The sequence below is a fragment of the Perognathus longimembris genome, chromosome 3, assembly GCF_023159225.1.
Source record: "Perognathus longimembris pacificus isolate PPM17 chromosome 3, ASM2315922v1, whole genome shotgun sequence".
In the NCBI taxonomy this organism is placed as follows: domain Eukaryota; kingdom Metazoa; phylum Chordata; class Mammalia; order Rodentia; family Heteromyidae; genus Perognathus; species Perognathus longimembris.
The window spans coordinates 114,944,851-114,963,808 of NC_063163.1; the positions used below are offsets into that span (position 1 = coordinate 114,944,851).

Below are 18,958 nucleotides of genomic sequence, written 5' to 3' on the forward strand. Positions count from 1 at the left end.
GCTGCCTGCCAAGCACCGCCTCGTCCAGACCCCGCACGCGGGGGGGCCGGGTGGACCACACGTGGCTCCGGCCTGCCAAAGCACTCGCTTACCTTTATGTCTGGCAAAATAGCGGCCCAGGATGATGAGCAAGCACAGCATGGCAAACACCACCACCGCCACAACGCCTCCAATCACCGCGTGGTCCACGGCCCTGATCGTGCCCTCTTCCCCTGCGCGAGAATCTGTCGAAATCAGAAGAGGAACAGGGATGTAGAGCCTAGGACAAGACACCAGAGGCCCAGGAGACATTGCCTTCTGGGTCAGAAGGTCACCCTTTTTCTTTCTTTTCTTTTTTCTTTTTAATGGAGGAGTCAGAGAGAACAATTGAGATGGACCACGTTACACGGAGGGAACAGATGTCCAGTGCTGAATCCATCTGTTCTCCCCACAAGGCCAGGTCATTCCAAGCAGGACAGCAAGTGATGCTTGTGGAAGAAGCTTATGGAGGGAGGGGGAAGGAGGGGAGGAAGGGAGAGGAGAAATGGACCTAGTCTCAGTGGTCACTCTATCTGGGACCGGGTGTAGATCCTAATTAAAGAAGCCAACCAAACTATTTTAGGGTGCTCCAAATGGCTATTAGGGGAATGGCAGAATATCTAAGGAAAAAAAAAAAAAGACTCGTTTCCTGATAGGAACAGGCACGTTCTCGAAAAGCGAGGAGCTCAAAAGCCACAGCTGCCTCAGAGACAAAATGAGGATTTTAAGGCTGGGGACCAGTGGTACACTAGCAACATTTAGGATGTACGAGGGAGTAAGCCTCCATTTAAAACCTAAAAATCTATTAAAAAAAAAAAAAGACAGCAAGGAATAATTGTCCATTGCCACAAATGGCTTTTCTTTTTATTTATTTAACACCTCCCGGTGCAATTAATTTTCCTTTATAAGCATCACACCCTCTGGATGTCTTTTTCCGACTGAGGAACGGCGTGTTTGGCTGGGGAACAACTTCAAAATGAACCCCGAATGAGCAATGGCGATGCGGACGATGGATGGATGGCAGTGTAAACAATTTTAATTTAGGAATGTGGCTACATCACCCCTTGCTGAAATCCTAATGGCACCCGAGATTTATAATGTAGTAAAAAACAATTATTCTCCCGTTGATTAATACATTAACATTTTGGAGTGGAAGCTAAACCATTGTCTTCTTCTTCTTTTTTTTTTTTATTGAGTCAAGTACGACACCTCCATTAAAATGATTTACTAGCTGTACCTTACAATTTAAGCACAGCGGCAACAGAAACGGTAAAAATCTTTTAACTTTACATGATTTGTGAAGTCATATGTGAAGGATTTACCATTTAAATCTTTCAGTACAAGAAGCACATGGCCTATAAATCTGTCCCCCTCGTAGTTGCTGGCCGCCTAAGAGAAATGCATTTCACCAGGAAGACTGAGAGTGCAAATTCAAGTCAATTTCTAAGAAAGATTTATCTCTGTCTCTCTCCAAAGAACAGAGCAAATCTCTGAAGCCTCCACCTCTAATAATATTTGAAGTTTATCGATCAAGCGTACAGATCCGTGACAGCTAAAGGTAATGGTGCTCTTTTGAGCCGAAACCTGATACAACGCTTTCAGCAGGAGAGCATGATTTACACTTTCTATCGATATTTCCAATTCTGCTCGGAGATTAAGTACTGGAGGATGTGGGGGGGGGGGGTGTGTGTGTGTGGAAATAACTCGCGATGGAGGGTTCCATGAAAAGTGCTTTAATTAAAAAAGTCTAAATTTAAAAAAACACACAAAGTATTTAAAATGTTTCATGAAGTTACCTTTGAAAAGGGATACAAGAAAAAAAAAATCAAGCAACCCAAACCCTAAACTCTTCACAGAAATGCTCAATCGGAGGCGGCGGAAGCGGCAGCAGCCCCGAACTGGATGATGGGGTTTAATTGGAGGCTGGAGATGGGCCGGGGGCAGAGCGCTGCAGCCAATTAGAGGCACGAGCCCCTCCAGCAACGCGTCTAATAAGCTGCACTTGAAAGGTGCACGCGGCGGGGGGGCCGGGCGGCCTCCTCCGCCCCAGCGCGGCCCCAGCCGCCGCCACCGGCTTGCACGTCATTTCAGCGAGGCACAACTTGCCATGGAGAGTTTTTTCCCCTTAAATTTCTTTTGAGAGGCCACGGAGCTGATGAGGAGCGCTTCTCCCTGGGGGGGGGGGGGGGCTGCAAACCCGGCGCCTCACCCCAAAGACACCAGGTTCAAAAGTGCTTGCGGGGATGCGGGGGGGGGGGGGGGGGGGAGAGCAACAGGCTGGCCAGACAGACAGTTGCATTGTTTTTCCTTCCCTTCGTTAGCTTTCAAAATAGGGATTTTTACTTTTCTCCTGGCTGTGAGAATGAACAAATGGCCAAATGTCACAGACTGCAGACCTACTGATTTTGTCTTTTAAGAGAACCCCGTGTCTTGGGAGTTTGGAAGGGCAAGGCCACATGATGTAGATGGCGGGAAGGCGGAAGGTGGCCCAGGACACAGAGCTCAGCCAGACTCCTGTCCACTATGAAGATGGTCTTTTCCACATATAGTCAGAGGAACATTCTAAAAGTCTCAGAGAGAGAGAGAGAGAGAGAGAGAGAGAGAGAGAGAGAGAGAACACGAGCACAAGCAAGAGAGAGAGAGAACGAGCACAAGCAAGAGAGAGTGCCCCTTTGTGTATGAACTTTGGGACAAAGAAAAATCTAAAAAAAAGAAAATCAAAAACCTTCTTGAAAGCAAACAGAAAAAGACTTATAGGGCCATGTGCCCTAAGAGATTTTCTTGGGCCAAAAACCTTTGCTCCCTGTGTACTTAAGAGCTGCACCCCCCGCTCCCAGCCCAATGGTGCTGTTTCCCCCTGCGTAGCACAGATTAAATTATAGTTATCTACATTCTAATTATCTTCTCCCTCCCTCAAGGACACACGTTCTTCACCGATACTTATTTATAAGTGTAATCTCTCTAGCTATCGCCGTAGATACTCACTTTGATCGGAAAGTTTAGTACCACCAGTTAATCACCAAGACATTTTTCCTGCCTTCAATTACTGCAGATGGACACAGAAGGTAGCGGATGTTTAATTTACAGGGAACACTGCCGATTACGAGGTCCTCACCTCCTCTTCCCACCCCACTCCCACCTCCTGAGTTGACCAAGCGAGGCAGCAATAGAGCTGTCCCTGCTCCTAAGTGCCTGGCCTGACTTCTCTGTTTCCCATGTGGCTGAAGGGGGTCGTGGTGATTCTGGTTGTCTACTACTGTGTCAAGAATGGTCTGTACCTACGGGCTGTTGCCTCATGCTTTCTGGGAAATATTACAGCATGAGGTGCCACAGGCAAGCCCTGGGCTGCAAGAGAATGAGAACTGGAGACTGGGAGGAATATGGACCACCAAAAGGACAATGTCTCTGGCAAAGTCCATCAGCCTCTCCACAAGGCTTCTATGTGAAAGGCTAGGCTTGCATCATCCGCTGAAGGTCTTGCTCCTAAGAGGCAGACCCTTTCATGCCATCTCTTTCTAGTTCAGTGTTTTGGCCAGAGTCCTGGCTCCCTTACGGAGTCAGACAGGGGAAGAAGCCAGAAGCAGACGCTATAGCTTCGCAACTACAAAGTGAACTGGGGGTGTAAAGCATTTAGATATAAACACGCCTAGTCCTTAGCCCATGGGCAGCTCTTTGGATGGGAATGTCTTGTTTTCTTCGTCCCTAAGTTGTCATGGCTGTTCCCAATAAGAAAAAGGTTTAAGAGTGTTTCTATTCCGGAACCAAACGGCCTCTATCATCCTGGAAAGGAAAGCCAGGTTTCTTCTTGGTAATGCTACCGGCTAATGGTGGTTGGAGCCTTGAAGAGCAGGGCGGGTGCAGATGCAACTTCATCCAATCAGGCCGAAGGGGTTGGGCCGACTTAATTCTGGGAGGTCCTTACAATTCAGAGCTGTGCTGGCCCCTCCCTGTCCGCCTGTCTGCCCCATCCTGAGCCACTTGTACAGATCTTCCACCCACTGGTTAGCATTCAAGACTTGGCTTTTCTTTTGGCAAAACGCTGGAACTTGGGCTGCAGGTGAAGAAGCTTATGAACCGTTTGCAGAATGTTAAGCTGGGTACTAAATGTTTGGGTTATAGTTTGAACCACCTTGGGCAAGGCTAAGAAATTGCAGCATCTTAGAAATTGCAGGACAGAAAGAAAAAGAAAAAAGAAAGCTCAAGAAATTCCCAAGGGGGCTGCCCACAAACTGCCCAGTCGAATTCACTTTGGGCCAGTGACCTCCTCCAATCCACTCCTCACAAGCAACAGGAATCGGGAAAGTGCTCCCGGCAGCAGTTCCCTAGGGAGGATCTAACAAGACAGGTGATTGCTGTGGGAAACGGGCCATCCCCCTCCCCCCACCCCCTGGTCCCATCCCCGTCAACTTTCTCTACTTAAACCACTTGCCAGAGTTGTCTTTAATGCCCAACTACGGCAGCCATGATGCCTGTGCTAATCAGAGCTCCACGAGGGAGCCCCGTTTCTATGGCTACATTACCACCTGGCATGGGATGTGTAACACGAACAGCCATGTGAACGCCGTAATCGTGGAGCTTTGATAAGCCCAGAAGGCTCGGCTGCCAAAGCAGGGATCCGTGGACCACCAGGGAATGGTGAGTATATTCTGGACAAGCTCCTGGCGAGGAGGGACTTTGGCAGCGAGTCTTGTGAGCAGAATCCATGCTGTGTCCGCAGCAGGCTGACCTCGAAGATCAGGGCTGCAGAGTCCAAGGTCATCCTCTGGCTGGAAGGACACCAAAGATTCTGCCTTCGAGGTGGGGTATGTGATACTATCAATAAAACACACACCTCCAGCTCCTCTAGCACAGGCTGTAAGGTAAGCTTAGCAGGTTTGGGGTGGGCTCCACCTCCTCCTGCAGGCACTTAACTGATGCTCAGAGGGCATACTTAGAACATGGAAGGTTCTAGCTCCCCTGCTCCTAGTTATTGGACCACTCAGATCCTCCACCTTCCTCTAGACACAGATGACTGGAGGAAAAGTCACAATGGTTGGCTTTTCCTAACAGTTCTGTCACCTGGTTCAGCCGGGGTCTTGCTGGACAAGTCTGTTTAATTAAAATCTCTTCGACTTGGTGTTTATAATGGCAGTGCCGCCTCCAGCTTCGTAGGGCTGAGGGATTAGCGTATCTCAGGAAAGGCTTAATGACTATGAATGATGTCACTTGCTACTTCTTGCTAGGAAGAAAGGCCTGGCAGTGGATTTTCCAAATCTCAAGTATAAACAAAATCTGACTTCAAAGACCCAAACAAAAACCCAAACCACACCACACCACACACACACACACACACACACGCCCTGAAGTGTGTGGGGAAAAAAAACCCATAGCTACTCATTTTCATCAGCTATTGTGATTCTCATCTATGGCAACAAGAATAAGTGCATTTTTAAAAGCACAACTTTATTACTGAAGAGGAACAAACTGAATGGCACGCGCTGACAAAATGCCACATTATTTGCTAATCCTAATATGTTATTCTTCTTTAAGATTTGCTTTTCTCAGCACCAATTCAATTATAGATGCTGCAAATCCTTCTGACATTTAATTCCCTCTTGTCAGAGTAGTAAATGTATACAGTACATGCACAGCTTTCCCATTAAGATGTTAATATATATTGGAGCACACTAGCCTTTATGCGGCATAACCTTTCCTTTCTGTCTTCCTAGAAAATGGAAGGGAAGGAATACACGGAAGGCAGGGAAATCATGAAGATTCAGCGGTGGCGGCCTAGGCAGCTCGTCCTAGCCGCCAGCTGCCCTCCATTCCTGCAATGTCACTGTAGCTATGCTAACATTTCAAAGGGACGATCCTGAGCAACGTAAAACTGCAGAGATTATCTGGAGCTCAGGATGTGCTTATTTATGTGAGAAGAACGACACACATACACACGCCATGGCTGTGCGTGGTCACGACTCAGGCTCTCAGTCCGTCACTGCCTAGGCACAGGTCCACAGTGGGGCGGGGTTCAGAGCTCATCTCCCAGGGCTGGGGATATGGCCTAGTGGCAAGAGTGCTTGCCTCATATACATGAGGCCCTGGGTTCGATTCCCCAGCACCACATATACAGAAAACGGCCAGAAGTGGCGCTGTGACTCAAGTGGCAGAGTGCTAGCCTTGAGCAAAAAGAAGCCAGGGACCGTGCTCAGGCCCTGAGTCCAAGGCCCAGGAGTGGCAAAAAAATAAAAAATCATCTCAGAGCTCATCTCCCTCTCTCACGGCTTTTCGGAAAGGGCAGTGGGCTTGGCACCGGCTCTGGGAAGGAAGATGATCCTCACCATTTCCAGGGGCTTCCGGCCAGGCCTGCAGGTGCTCTTGAGACGTTGAGCACACTCACAAACTTCAGGGGAGCTTGGAGAGGCCAGCGTGTGGCTAGGTAGGGACCTTATCTGTCTGGCTCAGAACCTGGAGTGCCACAGGGACTCAGCAAGCCCCACATCCAAGCCTGCTCTCTTCATGTCTGATCACCAAGCCGTGCTCTGTTCTTGAGGGGGGAGGGATGTACGGCAGCCTCAGCACTGTCCACCCAAGGCACAGGCCCAATAAGTACTGAGTGGAGCCACCAAGCTCTTTTCACTTCTACAGACTCCAAGGGAGTCGTCTGTGGCGGCCACGATTGTGTGGGTCTGGCAGTCCATGGCCATCTGGTTGAAATTATGATTCCGGTATACCATTTGAGGAGCCAGAATATGAAGTAGTATGTGTGTGTCTGAGTGTTGTTTTTTTTTTTTCCCTTTCCAGTTTCTTGATTTTGGTGGGAATGATTTCACATGACAGGATGTGAAGCTCCCTATGGCATTCTGCGCAAAGGCCTGCTCTATCGGTCTCACAATAACAGAGACTCGGCGTGACTGCTTTTCTATCTCAAGCAACAGGAGGGCGTTGGGGATGACTCCCGCTTTCCTTCTAAGAGTAGATGCCGCATGAGGCCGGGAAGTGTTTCTAAGCAGACATTCTTGCTGGAATCTCTGCAGAAAGATGCGTCTGTGGCCCTGCAGCATTTGGGGGTATGAGGAGGATGGGTGAATGAATATGGTGGGGTCACCCCAGAGCAGTGTCCAACCTGTAGAACTGGAATTCACACTTTGCACTGTGGCCTGTCAACTTTTTAATTTGGAAGGGAAGTTCTGGTTCGAGGGGGGTCTCCTTCCTCCCCATGATGGGAACAGGAGCATGTTGGATTATGAGAAAGATCAGAATGAGAATGAAGTCCAAAGTCATGTGCCAAGGGGGAAAAACAAGTGACAGGCTAGCACAGACCCCATAGATTTTTAGAAAGCCTATTGCCTTAAAGTAGTTTATATTTGTTTTTGAGACAGGGTCTTGTTATGTTTCCTAACCGATCCTCCTGCCTTAGCCTCCTTTCTAAGTGCTGGGATTATAGGCATTATATTATTATATTATAGGCATGGCCTGGCCTAGAATTTTATAAGAAGAGAGTTTATTAGGACCATCTTAAGGGGAAACCAATGCCATAATTTAGGGGAGTTGATGGGACATTGGCCCTGAAAACTTCGCAGCAGAATGTAGGTCCTTGAGTTCATGGCAGGAACTATCTTTGCTGGTCCAGGGCTCTGTATCTGACAGGTTACACAGAGCCTGACTCTTCCCTCCTCTTTCCCTAGGGGTGCACATACACTGAGAAGGGCTCAAAGAACAAAGTAAAGCAAGCTGAGGATTTCCCAGTGGAAGGACAGCCACGTGGAAGCAAAGTTCCTCCAGAGGCAGGAACAAATTCTGTCTCCTAAGTATATCACTTAGTCCCTGGAGTCTAGTTTCCTCATTGAGAATCTGAGATGAACTACCTTTTCCTTCACAGGACTTTCCTGAGACTCCACCCTTTTCTGGCTCTTTCTGATACATCAAGTCTTCCAGCCCCAACAGCCTTCCTGGGGAAGCTTTTCTAAGCTAGCTTCTACTTCGGTCCACCCTAGTCCTCACTTGCTATCACTCTGCATTTTTTTTTCACTGTTTCAGACTAACTTGTATTTGGAGTCTCTCTTCGTTATTAGAAAGTTACTATGGAGGAGAGGACTATCCTGTAAAGTTCAGGGCTGCTCGGATCCCTTTGGTCTTGTTCACTGCTGTATGCAGGGGGCTAGCCTAGAGCCAGGTACATAGAGCTCAAATGGTTTTGTTGAATAAAGATTAATAATACAAATACAGGAACTTTCTGAGCTGTAAAGTGTGATATAAGCAACGTCATGAACCATATCTTAAATGTAATGATCAGCCCATCTGGTCTTTGGTGCCTTCTATAGTATCTTGACTACTAGTCTCATAAGGAAATTAAACAGCCAATTTACCGAGTCTGGGCCATACTTGTAAATGGGGGTAAGGAAAGACTTTGTTCTCAGGCCACTGAGTTTCTCATACATATTTAAACAACATCAGCCAGGCCTGTAGGGTATTCCAGTACCCAGATGACCATATATCCCACCCTGACTGAATCTAGATACACAGACCTCTGAGTGCCTCCATTATCTAAATTAAGATTCCAGGTGAGCCCCTGATTCCGTTGTAATGCATTCAGCACACTAGGGTTGGTTCCTAATTCCTCCTAAGACTTAGGCCAGGTAGGTAACAGTTCTGAAGAATTTGCCCTTCACTCATGACCCATGAAGGACATCTAGGAGGCTCCCAGATCGCTTTCTCATTTGTGGGGCAACAAGAGTAGGAACAGCTCTGGAATGTCTTCTTGGTGCCTCTGCTCCAAAGGCAGAAGACTGATGGAATGCTCTCACTGTGCTGGGGGCCATTTTCTGGCACACTGTCTATTTACCACTGCACTCCACTAGACAGTTCCCAAAGGCCCCTCCATTGCTGAAGGGATGGATACAATTGGAGACATTTTTTTTTTTTAAGTTTTAAACGAAAATAGAAGAGTAAATATGCTTACAGCTATTCTATTCCACATGGGTGGCAGTCACCACCAGCTGTCACCCGGAAAAGGCAGATGTAATTGATAAAAACCACTCAAAACTCATGTGGATCCATCATCAATAAGGTTATCACCCCAAAAGGAAATGAACGAGTTCAAAGTGGAACTGGATGAGCTCTCCGGGCCTGCTCATGTTTATATCACGGAACTATATGCAAGCATTAATTTTTTTAAGTGCAGATTACAGAGGAGGATCAGATGGGCGACATGCTTTGCTGGTTGAGGACAGTGTGCCATATACTGCTTATGAAACTGTCATTAACGGGGTGGCACTGGCAAATGGGGGAAGGGAAGGGAGGGGGCAAGGAGAAAACAGACCATCTTTATCTGGATGTATATAACATTCATCTGTAACATGGAAAAGATGGAATTTCGACCCCATGAAGCAGGCAATGGATAATATTATTCATTACCACAGTTTAGCATTAAATGTGCAACACCTACTCTAATTTATTGATGGGCTGTTTAAGACGGGTGTTAACCTGTTTGTCTTGTATTATAATTGAATTCAGTCTCTGGGCTACAGAAATTTGAGAAGTTCATCCTTTCTCAATCAATATGCTTCCCTTCAGTGACCCATTTCAAGACAGCTTCATAAAAAATAATGTATTTTGTTTTAATAAATTTAAACACTATGACAGCTGCTCAATTTTTATTGGCTGTTTTTTCTCCCTTCAGATGTCTCTTTGCTGCTGAGGGAAGCCAAGCTCACAATCAATAGTAATTGATTAATCAGCATCCCCTTTGAACAAAGGTGCTAATCAGTTTTTGATTAGTTCATCAAACCAGATGCAAAGGCAGCCCAGCTCTAGCCTGTAAGTTCATCAGTGTTGAACATGACTTACGGCTACTGGCTACGAGTGCAGTGCTCCTGGAGGGAGTGGGGGAGGGCAGCCGTAATTACTCATTTAAAGGAATTATTATGAACACAAATGTCTGGCTTGTGTGCTGGGTAGAACCGCAGTGGGGACTGTCTGACAGGGCACGAGGCCTGCGACAGTCCTGAGGGATAATGCTGGAGGAACAGGCGGATGGCTGATTTGGCTATGTTGTCCTAAAGAAGAGAAAAATGACTTTACCTATCGGAACGGTCCTTGGCTGGCTAATATGCCGAGAGGGGCCAGAACTCCTTTTTCAGGATCCTGAAGAAGATCCAATTGCCAGAGGGCATGTATCAAGCGTTATTTTGTTTGGGGCCAGTATCAAAATTGAGCGTGTCTGCACAAGCAGAAATGGCTTACTTCCACCATTACAGTTAACTGGGAAGGACTCATCCAGTCTTATTTTCAAGGAAAAGTAGGGTAATGCTTTTGCAATGTCTAGATACCACAAATAAGAAGCAAACAGAATACTGTTGGCATGGGCGGGCTAGTTATCCTTCTAATCCTTGTTATGTATTTATCTCAATTCATGGGGATCTGAAATTCATTCATTTCACCCAACAAACAACTGCTGGGTGCTCACTACAGGTCAGACATACAGCAGTGAACATAAACCAATGTGGCCTCCTGGATGCTTCCATTCTGGAAAAATCGAACACCCAAGCTCGCTCTGGCAAATGGCATCTAACAAGAAATCCTAGGTCTCAAAGCAGCATACCGTTGTCAATTAATCTTGTGCATTTTTAAAACTGGCTAGTACCATCTTGTTTCCTCCCCGGGTCAGGCTGGGAGTTAGGAATGACACTTCGGTGGAGCTGCGGTGCAGGGTGAGGCGGAACCTTTCTTTCCAATGGCTGGAGTAAGCATCCACCACTTATCCCTTGGTTTTGCCACTGCAGTGGCAAGGAAAGGGGCTTGCTTACTGATTTAGGAAGTGATCAAGTGCTTAAGAAGCTGCAACTTGTTGGCAGAGAAGTCTCACAACATCACAGGAGCTCCTATAATTGTTTAGCTCTGACCACTTTAAATCTCCTACTCCCCCCACTTTTTAGGATATGCTTCTTATTCTGGATTAGTAACACCTAAATTCTGGAATCAAGCATGAAACCTACTTTTGCAGGAACCCAGTGTGCTGTGAAAAAGGTCTGAGGTGGATAATTAGTTTACATCATGGTGTGTGACAAAACAATTGCCCCTCCTTTCCCTCTGCCCTTCCCTACCTCTGCTTCTAAGATAACGATGACATGGCTTTGCTAGTCTACTCCATAGAAGTAGACAGTCAATGGATTTAAGATCTTGTCACATAATCCAACATTCTTAAACTGCTTTGTAAGGCAACAACATTTCTCGGGAACTGCTATATATCTGGGACAAAAACAGTCTTTTAAGTTACTCAGTGGGGCAGCTTTAGTACAATCCCAACAGATAATTTGACCTCTGCTGCATTAACTACATGCAATTTCTTCTGAAACAGATCTTATGACTATCACAGGGAAGGGAGGTTCAGTGAGGGAGTGGGGAGGAAGGAAGTGTCTATAAAATTTTTTTTCTTGAGTTAAGTTTCAAAAGCCACACTTTGCCAATTGATTTGTCAGCGAACCAAGTGGTCATTTTGTACAAGTGGACAGAGTGCCCACAGGTGAGACACTGCTGTGCCTTACCTAATTACTAGCCCTTACCTGAGAGATCCTCACTGTCCAGTTCTTCTGCGGAATTGGGCAACTGAGTAAGGCCTTACAAGTAAAAACAAATCGTTTTTCTTTTCATTCCTCCAGGGACATAAACAAAAACACTTAAGAACTGAGGATGAATTAAAAAAAAAAACATGAGCCAAATCTCTTGCTATCTTTCACTTTTTAAAAAAGATAGCTTGAATGTATTAATCCGTAAGTTCATTTCTTGAATCATGTAATTTTTGTGACTGACACACGATCGAGGCAGAAAGATTCCTCAGTCTCCACTGTTCAAAGCACATGAAACATGAAGGTGAATGTTTAAAATCACTCATTCACAACAGCATGCAAAAAGAAGAAAAAAAAAAGAGCTTGATTGTTAGCTGTGGATGCTCTGATATATCTCTTAAATACAAATGTACTTAGATGTTACATACTGATGGAAGTTTTATCTCACGTTTTACTACAAATTGAAATCGTTGCCAATACTGACAAAGCACAGTCCTTTATCAATTTAGGATGATCTTGGATGGTGTATTTCAAAATGGCGTACCACCTGCTCACTGCAGATCGCAGGTTATGCCTCCATCAGAAAATCTCATTCGGAAGATCTTTTTTTTTTTTAAAGAGAATTTCATTAATCAATGGTATCCCTGAAGAATAAAACCCTCAAAGCTGAAAAAGCAGTTAGGTCAGGAGGTAATCAAGTAGAGGGGCTTGAAATTCCTGTCCTCCAGTCATCCCCTACGCTGTCCGGCTGAGATGGCTCCCAGTCAGCCCTGATTTGAATTATGAGAGGTGAAGAGGGAAGTAGGCGAGCAATGTGAGGCTCAGCTCGGAGATGGCTTCCATTTCCTCATACTCTACTCATGGGCTGATCCTGTAATGAAGTTTATTACACAACCCAAAATGTTAGATAATCAGGGTGACCTCTGCTTGTTTTTTGCAGCTCTACTCCAAATCCCACTTGATTGCTCCGGGAACTCAAATCTCCACATTCTACTCTGATAGGTTTGCCACTTTTGGAGATGCCTGTGGACTTACTAAACTGTAAGGTCTTTGGAAAGGGATGCCAGTTTTGTAATTTTTGCGTCTTTTCCTTCTCCTATAGCCAAGCACAAAGTGTCCTTTCAGTAAGTGTTTGCTGAATTAATGATCTGGGAGTAATCTTCAGTGAACTACCAACCAGAGCCAGAACCAACCAAGACAAATGCTCCAGGAACAAGGAGTGTCATACTGACAGTCCTGTGCAAGTGTTTACTAAAGCTTGGATTTTGTAGATTGTTTTGTAAAGCACATGGATATCAAGAGCCAGGTTAATTCTATGAGAAAGGGCTATGGAAGGAGACTTTCCCTCATGGCTCATGGATGCCCATACTCAAAAGGCAGGTGCCCACTGATGCTTCCAAACTATGGATTTTAGAGGTGACTACAAGAAAAGCGGTGAGTAATGTAATGAAGTTATAGAGGCAACCAAGGAGGGATGGCATCCACTTGTTCTGAAATCTGATTGGTTGAAAGTGTTCTTATTTCTAATTGGCTTTCTCCACTGTATAAAGACTGATGAATACAACGGTTTGAATAACTGTTATAAATGGGCAACATAAAGTACTTCTCTGTAGCTAATTATGAATTCGACACTCTCAAAAGGCTCATCCCTCACTTCTATGTGGCCCAGTGAACAGCACAGCATTCTACGTACGTTCTTGGTGCCCACTGAACCACTTTAAACAGGGATGTTTCAAGTAGGCAGCTTTACTGCTGAAGGCTTGTCTCCTTGGGGAGGGCATTAGAAAACTAATTAAAAAAAATAAAGACAGATATGTTTATGAAATATCATTGATAATGCAAAGTTTTCCATTCAGAAGCAACAGACAGTTGATAAATGCCTCATTAAGCTAAAACTGTCATTTTTAATGACATAAACTTTAAAATATACCAAATCATGTGCAATCTACTGCTTAAGACTATTCCAAAGTGAGAAGCCATTTAGGTGAGTGGGATTAAATTTATTTTTGCAATACCATTGTCTTGTATGGATCTATAGTGCTTTGCTATAGTTGGATAATTTCTGAATAAATATAATTAGGAAGAGTTTCTTGAAGCACAGGGTGTACAAGTGAGGACAAGCCAAATTTACCTCCCAGAATTGCTTTGGCTTAGATATTTTTCTTTTATGTTCAAATGATATACCTCTCATTTTCTCCGAGAAAAAGACAAAGATGCATTTTATGAAGCAGAGAATATTCTTCAAAAAGAAACTTCAAGATTTAACAATAAATGGGAAATTACTTCTTGGTTTTTCTATTCAAACTTTGTATAATCTATGAAAGCCCTTTCTCACCACTTCTAGTTAAAATGCATCCAACAAATTTCTATAAACTTTACCCAACAAATCAAAGTTTACTTTTAGTCCATACGGGATTTTTGGGAACAATTAAGGAAGTGCTAAAGTGCAACTACGTTCTTTAATATATGCACACTGGCTGTCTCTCCTGCAGAGATAGATGCATTGTGACATACTCTAAGCCTGCTTGGTGCTTCTGTGGGCTAATTTTCCCCTTTTAGTAGCAAGTGCTGGTTTCTCAAAGTTTCAATGATTTTAAACCAAGGGAAGGAAACCCTTAAAAAGAAAAAAAGAAAAAAATAAGAAGTCCTAGACTTACTGTGTAAGTAAATTCAAGGGCAGGTAAAATGTAAAGGGTTCATGTCATAAGGGTTTCTTTTCTTTTTGGTCTTAAGGAAAATTTCAACAAAGAATTACCAAATGAAAATCTTTAAGAAATACAAACAGCCCACTAGCCCGCTGTCTCTGATGCCATTCCCATTATGAAAAACAAAATAGGCGACGGTCTCTCTCTTACCTAAGCAGCCTGCATCTGCTCACTTGGCCATATTATGGAAACTGTTACTTCCACCACCAGCCATAAGAGTTCAGACGCCCCCGGTAGTTTTAATCTAAAAGCTCAGTCATCCTGTTCTTCCTGCTTTGTCAGCTTTTGTGGAGAGTTTTTCCCTTCTTCCCATTAGCAGAAATTTGGTTCACGCCGTTAAACAGTAGCACATTGTTTCCAAACTGCATATCAAGGCTGAAACGCAATCTTCAGGTCCTGCAGCCATTCGTAAACCTCTTTAGCTTTGTTCTTGGGTAGAACATACAATGTCTGCAGAGTCCCTTGACTGAATGACAGCCTTTGAATGCCATTGTTATGCACTTGTACAGAGAGATGTACATAGAGATTCATACACAGATGGTGGACATAGCGGTTGTAATAATGCGCACTGCTGGCTATTTTTCTTTGAAACGGGCTCCGGAATATCCCCACAATTGAAGATGGAGGATATGAAAATTCCATGTGCTTTTAGGGTTCTGTCATGGTCTGCACTACTCACAAAAGAGTCAGGGAAAGGGAGATTCATGGGGCAATTACCTAAGGGCAGTGGTGTAGGGCATTAGCATCTGTCTAGCACTGGCCAAACATGTTGAAACCAAAACCCGAAGTGAAAGATGATTCTTCTGAGGGGTTCCCAGTTATAGATGGAATTAAAATCTATTTAAAAACTCATTTGGGATATGAAAATTCATGAGATCATCAGCCTCTACTGTATTAAGAGGTGGAAAAGGCAAAAGGGTAGGTAGACTTGAAAATGAGAGAGAGAGAGAGAGAGAGAGAGAGAGAGAGAGAGAGAGAGAGAACCTCAAACCCAGAGGAAGCCAGCTGACTGCAGTGCAGCAAAAGCACAAGCACTATTCCAGACCAGGTCATGCTGTCACCCGACCCCTTGTGTTGGGGAGGAGGGTGGGGGAAAGGAGAGGGGATGGACATACAGGGCAGAAAAGGAACAAGGCACAAGACACAGAGAAGCACTCACATTTGAACAAACAAAAAAACAGAGGAGCACCCACATTTGAACAAACAAACCATCACACGCACCCACACATCAATAATCATAAAGACGACACCACCCGTGCGTTAAATCACTCATGCATTTCTGCCATCAAAACTTCAGACAGTGTGGAATCAGGATTTGGCAGTGTTTTTTTTTTTTCTGGTTTTTTTTTTTTTTTGCATTGCTCAACATGCACACATAACACAGGATTCTTCCTGTCCAGGCCTTTTAAGGATGAGCTCCAAAAAACATAAATGCTCAAGATCCTTATTCAAAGAAAGATCCGTGTATCACCCTAGTCTAAACATCTCATTCTTACACTCACAGTTATCTTTACTATCTCCTAGATCCTTAAAAACATATTGTGGTGAATTCTGCTTTGGTTTTCTTTTTGGAGAAAATCCATTTGGTTTCGAATCATGCCCATGCACTGCTAACCTTCCAATTCATGCTTATTCCAATCAGATATTGGTAGGAACAAATGGTCAACATACATAAACAACTAGTATAAACTTCATACATACTCTAGCAACACAAGCTTGAATAAAATATTTTAATGAGTCTTCAAAGGGAAAGCTTTAATTTCTTTTTCTCTTTTCCTTCTTAATCAAAGGAAAGAGCAATATGGAAGGAAATCCACAATGACTACTTTTAAGACTGGTAAGATGGTCACAGCTGGCTGGCCTAATAGGTCTTGTCATTTAAGTTGCTAAGTTATCAAACCACTTAACATTCCTCTTGGCCCAGATCACCATCAGGAACACCTCAAGGTTATCATCAAATGAATATGAGTCAAATGGTTGCTGTATGAAAGAAGTTGGTTTTCTTTTCTTTTTTAAAGAATAAAATATGCTCTACACTGTCATCTTACTGGAAATCAGACCCTCTGACTTGTAGTTTCACCTCTGGTCTATTATTATCTTTTTATCCTAACAACTGATTTGAAAAATTTCATCCCCTTTCGTCAAGTCAACGTTTAGCTATTACTTTGGTTTTTATTAGAGCTATTTGCTGTGGTGTGGGCGAGAGTGCATTGTTGTAAACGGTGGCTGGAGCTCTTTGTGGAGATGTCATGAGGATTGTGGACAAGTTGAAGAATGCATTTATAAGTGCATTACACAGGGATCGGCCCAGATTATCGATCACCTCTCCATTGCTTTGCTGTTAAGGAGTCCAATTTAAAGTATGAGAGAGATACATAATACACCAAGGTTGTTCTTCCTATTTCCTACCAACTATCTCATGCACTGCCAGTCAATAACATCTCACTGAAGTATCACTGGCTGCTTGACTACTGTCCCCAACTAGTAGGACAGGGACTACTTTTCACCATACACTAGCATCTCTATTTCCTCTCAAAGCAATGTTGCAAAGCTTCTTTGTGTCTTAAAAAAAAAATCATACCACAAAGAGATCACTTTCTCTTTCTCTCTCTTCAAAGAGAATGAGCTAATTAAAAATAGTAGCCTAGAATCACAATCAGCCCCCAACTTCATTTCTCTTTTCTCAGCCAAGGGGACAAATTTCCTACACTAAATAAATACTTTGTTTAGGCTTTCAAGGATGAGCTTCTAAATAAAAGTATATACATTTTATTGGAGAGACCTAGAAAACAGAATTCTGGAGCTTTAAGAGATAAAATATCAATATTTCTTCAAAGATCTCATAGAATTCAAAAACCTTATGGTTACAGTTGACCCTGGAATTAATTACAGGAAGCTCAGAATTTAAAGTATTTTAAAAAGAATAAAACAAAATTTCTTGAGCTACATTAAAATAACCTTAAAGCTCTGAGAAGAATCGATAAAAGCCAGGAGGTGCTCAATTAATGGTGAAACATACAAATAACTAAGCTTAATGGAGTGCAATGCCTGAGATGTAGCAAGTATTATGGGGCATTACCTTAGAAAGTGGAAGTTTTATACCTAATCGATTTCTCATGACTGTCAAGTGTACCTGGCCCCTTTAACTTACTTTTTTAATGGACGTTTCCCTTTGTGCCAATGCCAGGAAAGGACAGGATGAAATGGGAGTGGAGTGGAAGGGATCTACCACTCCATAGCTAACTTTGACCTTAAAGAATAGCTCAGATCCGTTTTGCTTAAGAGATTTCCAACCAGTAAGTTCCCCACTGTAGCTCTCTTTAAGGAATCCAGTCTGAGACAGGAGATGTTACTCTAAAACTTGAATTAACACTACAAGGTTGGCCGATCAGTTCTTGTCATTTCAATGATAGATTTCCACCCCACACAACAGGCGAAGTGATTGAAGTAGGCCCTTTACCAAATGATTCCCTTGGATTCAATTATTAAAATTCAGCCCATTTTTAAACTAACATATCTGTCTCTAAGCACAATCTTGCCAGGCTTAGGTTTGAGCTAAATAATAAAGCAATATAGATGGAACATGCTTCTCATTTTCTGACTGAAAAGACACAGAAAAGTTAATAGGTTTATCCCATCTAGTACGTCACTGGTGACAGAAGGGAAAGGAGCCTGCTTTTCCTTGATGTTCCTGCTGCGATATACTCACTAAGTTTTCAATTATGTTTCTGGTTAAAACTTTAAAATCAACGTTTATAATCTGGTTCACAAGGCACCCCCACATTAATGACTTAAAATGTCCTAGTTCATGTAGGATCCTTCTTGGTTTGGAACGACTGATGGAAGAAGAATCTTAGATGAACAGGTTAGAGCTCACGGGAGCATAGGGGAAGGGTGGTCAACCCTGAGGGTGATGAGGACAACATAAAGTCACACCACGACCTAATCTCACCTTCTCTCCCATCCTCTGTAATTACCAATCCCAACTAAGTGACACAGAGAACTGCCCTTCAAAATGTACCTGAGCCTACGGCCTTCAAGTGAAGAATACAATTGGGCCTTTGGTTCAGGTGCTATGTGGTGAAGTAAAATATCTATTCTTTTTCAGGTTTTATGTATTTCAAGCTTTGGTGGAGTTCTATGTACAGTGGCCCCTCCTGCCATGTTGACCAGCTGTATCTCAGACTGCAACCATTGGCTATTGAACTTACAACAAAAATGACAAGACTCGACATCCTTTCAAGCCTTACAAAACAACAATATATATATAGTCTATTTACAAGATCAGTCTACTCGAAACGTGATTTCCCTTGAAGACTGCATTTCTCTTTTTCCCAGGCTTGCCTTGCCTCTCAGCAGCGCTGAGAAAGTAGATAAACAGTAATGTGATACCAACCGTGAACTGCTGGTTCTGTCGTCGCCGTTGTATCTACAGACAGGAACAGAGGATTGGAGGAAGGGAAGAAACAGGAGGAACGGCATGCAAAAAAAGGGAAAATGGAAAAAAAATGGAACAGATAATATATGAGCAAGCTTTCAAAGAACATCGCGTGACAAGCAATAATAAATGAAAAGCAAAAAAGCATTTGAAGTGAGTTGCACTGTTTTAAGACATGCCTGGAGCCCAAAGCTGCGAGCCAGTAAGGAAAACAGTAAATTCTTTGGTTCTGGGGTCTTGCCAGGACACATATA

At 43.7% G+C, this 18,958-nt stretch overlaps 1 protein-coding gene across 1 annotated transcript in view; it reads right to left on the minus strand.

The window, feature by feature from the left end:
• Positions 1-18,958, minus strand: part of Cadm1 (cell adhesion molecule 1) — a 312,144-nt gene that overhangs the window by 4,197 nt on the left and 288,989 nt on the right. The window contains 2 exon segments of the mRNA XM_048343887.1: positions 93-224; positions 18,663-18,695. Coding sequence (XP_048199844.1) covers positions 93-224; positions 18,663-18,695 — 165 coding nt within the window.